General features: G+C 38.4%; 1 protein-coding gene across 1 annotated transcript; it reads right to left on the bottom strand.

Annotated features, from left to right (window-relative positions):
- Positions 1–510: 510 nt before the first annotated feature.
- LOC137960369 (uncharacterized) lies at positions 511–3,597 on the bottom strand. The gene is given in 6 exon segments (XM_068807975.1): positions 511–882; positions 965–1,043; positions 1,310–1,481; positions 1,545–1,829; positions 1,966–2,112; positions 2,942–3,597. Coding segments are annotated over 6 exon segments (1,437 nt in total). The 5' UTR covers positions 3,509–3,597; the 3' UTR covers positions 511–695.
- Between the last annotated feature and the right edge of the window lie 665 nt (positions 3,598–4,262).

Raw genomic sequence — 4,262 nt, 5'->3', positions numbered from 1 at the left:
ATCTACCTGTTAAGAGTTATAGTAGTTGAATTGAAAAGTAAATCACTCTCGCATCTGTAAACTAATCAAGACTTGGATAAACTAAATAGTGGGTGCTAAAAATCCCTTTTATAGGTGTAGGTTATTGTGCCTAGTTAGTATTGCTATAAATATCATTTGGCCTTTACTTAGTGAATTTTTAACTCAGATGCAAAAAAAACCCTTCAAAGTGGATTAGCAATCGATAAGATTGTGAAGCGGCTATAAAAATATTGATTGAATTGATTTTAATGTGAGTTAAAGTTGAATTAGCCTAAAAAAAAGTTGAATTAGCCTTACCGGAATAATAGAAATGGTCAAGCAAGGTATTAGGGTATGACTTCAACATAATGTACTAACACAACCATGTGATTGTTGTTGTTGATACTCTTGCAAGACTAGAGGCACGACTGTACTTGATGCCATAAGAATGCCTCAGTTCGAGTTCATAGAGCAGTAAATCCTACAATCATTGCAATAGGAGAGGTGGCGACCATGGAAATTAATCAAACAGCAGAAAACTGCAAACTTACAGATGGATTGTAAGATAGATAGAACAGAGCACTGAAATAAATGTGATATGAGATGACTTTTTTTCCTACGTTAGATGAAGCATAAAACTGAAATAATCGTGATATGTCAGACAGGAAAAAGAGCCAAGGTCATAACCAGTTAAGCTATGTATCCGATTCCCTTCTAATATTGGCTCCTAAAAGTTGAAGCTTCCTCTCTAGATTCTCATAACCTCTATCGACATGTGAAGCACCGGTAATTACCGTAGTTCCTTCAGCAGCTAACCCCGCCAAGATAAGTGAAGCTCCACCTCGCAAATCAGATGCATCTACCAGTGAGCCATGCAAGCTGCTGACGTAAAAAGCATACTGGAATAAAAGGCTTCAACAAGTTGATAAGTAGAACGAAGCAGAGAAGGTTCTATGCCAACTACCTTAGATACCCTCTCCCACTGACTAGGGCAGAATTTTCACACACTTGAATATGGGCACCAAGCTTCTGCAGCTCTTTCACTACAGTGAAGTATTGGAGAAAGATAGTATTTTGATAAAATAATAACATTGACCATGTAATAACAGATGAAAATGAAGAAACTACCATCTAGTCAAATTCAAGTTCATGGCAGCACCTAAAGCAATATAAATGTATAAACAGTCAAACACAACGATTTCGACTGAAATGAGTGAGCCAAACTTTCCAAATAATACTTTGTACCTGTGTCTGACAGATGAGTAGATGACCTAAGTTAAACTGATTCAACAAATAGTTTGTACCATACCATGGGACATCCGGCCTTCAAAAACAGCTTCTTCAACAAAAGATGGGCCACTACAAGTTGTCAGAAGTGACATGTACTGAGGTTGGAGATCAGTGGGGAACCCTGGAAAAGGAGCAGTCCTAATATTTACTCCTAGGAGATCAGCACCTCTTGTGTCAGGAACTGCTGAAACCTGCTTGCAAAAAATCATTAGGATAATATTTGCATAATATGGGGGGTAGAGAGAGAGAGGCACCTCCAAACAATTAGTCTCTTTCTGAATGATCTCACATCCAGCAGCTGACAGCTTCGTTATCAAGCTTAGTAAATGGGAAGGAGAGATAGGTGACATTGAAATGCAAGAGTGAGTAATTGCTGCAGCCACCATATAGGTACCCGCTTCAATTCGATCAGGTATTATAGTAAATTCAGGACCATCCAGCCACTTCCTGCCATGAATGACCAGTGTGCGGGTTCCCCCTGCTTCAATTTTGGCTCCGCTTGCAGTAAGAAATTGTGCAAGATCCACTACTTCTGGCTCCTGTGGTGAAGTCAATTGAGCATAGATTTCATTTTCCTGTTTAATTCTAATCCAATTGGAGAGAAGGAACAAATACTTGCCAATATAATCCTAAAATGAGCAAACGAGTTATTGATGTTAAGTATAATAATAGTACTTGTGCCACATTGGAAAGAACGGTAACTCCCTCCGCCATGGAAGCTGCCATCATGAGAGTTTCAGTTGCTCCAACACTGGGATAGTCAAGATGGAATCTCCCTCCGACAAGACCTTTACCATTTTCAGCATAAGCATGTACTTTTCCCTTCCTGAAAAATTTAAGTGTGAAAGATCTTTTTAGTTAAAAGACCTAGAGCAAAAAAAGATTATGGAAGGAATTTGACGTGGTGATAAGGTTGGAATACGGTGTCCCCACCAACATGTTATATGCTCTTTTAATTGAAGTTTGTCTAGACGAACATATTTGCTGTCTCTATGGGCATTTTCAACCAACCAAAAAACACAAGCTTCTGTATCTCTTCTTTAGACAAGAAATATAAACAAGCAGAAACAGGTCTGAATCATCAAAGTCATCATATTTGCATACAAAGCAAGCTAAGCAATTAGGTGCACAAACAATCACACTGTTAAGGATAAATAGACCTCAAGTTAACAAATACAACACAAGATCGAGAAATAGTTGCAGAGAAATTACAACTCCAATAATGTACAAAAATAAATGGGTTTATCAAACTCGAAGGATCCAAATTTGGTGCCAATATCTAGTTCTAGTTCAACTACATTTTTTATGAGGGATTGAGAATCGCAGAGATTTGAGAAAATTCATTTTAGATGACGACACAACATTAAGTGAGCATAACCTTCCCAAAGGAATGTAGTATTTCCAACTGCCCATTTGGTTATGGAAGCCTTCTAACAGAGTAAAACTTAGCTGATTGTGGTGATCTCTAAGTTTAAAATGGCACTTGACCTACTGATAGAGCTTATACTACAAACTGATGATGAATGGTAAAGTAAAGACTAGCTAGTACAGCAATAGCAGACGTTAATACTTACTCAACCAATTAATTCGAAACAAGAACATCTGAAGAAAAGAAAAAAGTGGGTAGATCAAAGTTATCTGGTAAGGAAACTCAACTTAATTCCACAAAGGCACCAAGCGCGCGAAGCCCTCGTAGAAACAAATCAACTGGGCGGGAGCCAATATTGCATCCACCAGGTAGAGAAACAACCGCCTCCCCAAATCGAGCAAGCAATGGACCAAGCACAAAGAACCCAGCCCGGATTTTCAGAACAGAGTCTGAACAGGGCTCCACAGAGCAGACACCATCCGTATTGATCTTCATTTCTCCATCAGAGACTTCAACTGTAGCTCCCAAAGACTGGAGAATCGATACCATTGTTGTTATGTCGGAGATGTTTGGTATGCGACGGATTATAGAAGTTCCTGCACAACAGAGGGTCCCAGCCAGGATAGCAAGAGCAGAGTTCTTAGAGCCACTGATCTCGACATGGCCAGATAACTCCACACCACCAGAAATGACAAACCTTTGGTCAAGGGTTTTGGTCTGGACGGCATCATCGGAAGTCGGACAATGGAGAGCCAATGCCTGAGGAAAATGATTGGCTGGATGCAAACGTTGTTGTCTTCTAGGCAATGCCGGACGGAGAAAGTGAAAAGGGCTATATATGAGAGACATTTTGGAGATGGAAAAGAAACAGAGAAAACAAAGAGCTGATATAATAAGCAACTAACTATCCTGCCTCAACACTCTCCATAACGACAGAAGAGGGAATGGGGTATGAATCTAAATCCAGAAAGCAAAATCAAGGAGATTTGGCGCTAAACTAGAGGACAGAGACGACCCGAAAGCCACAGGACACGTTTGACTGTAATTAGGCACATGCGTTTCTAGTTGTTAAGCAAAGGTTGCCGACAAGAGTATTAATGTATACGCTGGGTTGGTAGGGGTTGGGATCAGTCTTTGTCACTTGGTATTGTTAAATCAGTAATGGCTGGGCCTATAGAAAATGGTGTCTAGGACCCAGACACTGTAAATATTACATTAACTGATACAAAATTTTCACATAAGAAAGGTATGTTGAAGAATTCTGTAAAAATTTACTATTTATTTGATATTAATCTATTAAAGCTAAAATTGAAATTTAGTAAAGTTTAATTAAAATTTTGTTAAATTTAATTTGATAGAGTGAGAATCAAATGTTTTGAATCTAGCTCAGTTAAATGAAAACTTTGGCTCCTGTAAATTTATTTTTAGTGATGGTAGATTTTTATGTTGTTTCTTCAAACCCCCAATTACCCTATATGATCTCCCAATAAATGTTTTTTTTATATAGTAATGATCGATTCATTATTACCAGTTATGCCCGTATGTCATTCAACAGAGTTTTTGCTTGGTTACGAGTTCAAATGATGGAAAAAATTAAAATTTT

Source organism: Aristolochia californica, unplaced genomic scaffold (assembly GCF_029961685.1).
Source record: "Aristolochia californica isolate CCGP_79_NKW_82.1479 unplaced genomic scaffold, dmAriCali1.0.hap1 SCAF_1, whole genome shotgun sequence".
Classification (NCBI taxonomy): domain Eukaryota; kingdom Viridiplantae; phylum Streptophyta; class Magnoliopsida; order Piperales; family Aristolochiaceae; genus Aristolochia; species Aristolochia californica.
This window is presented reverse-complemented; position numbering and strand designations above follow the sequence as displayed.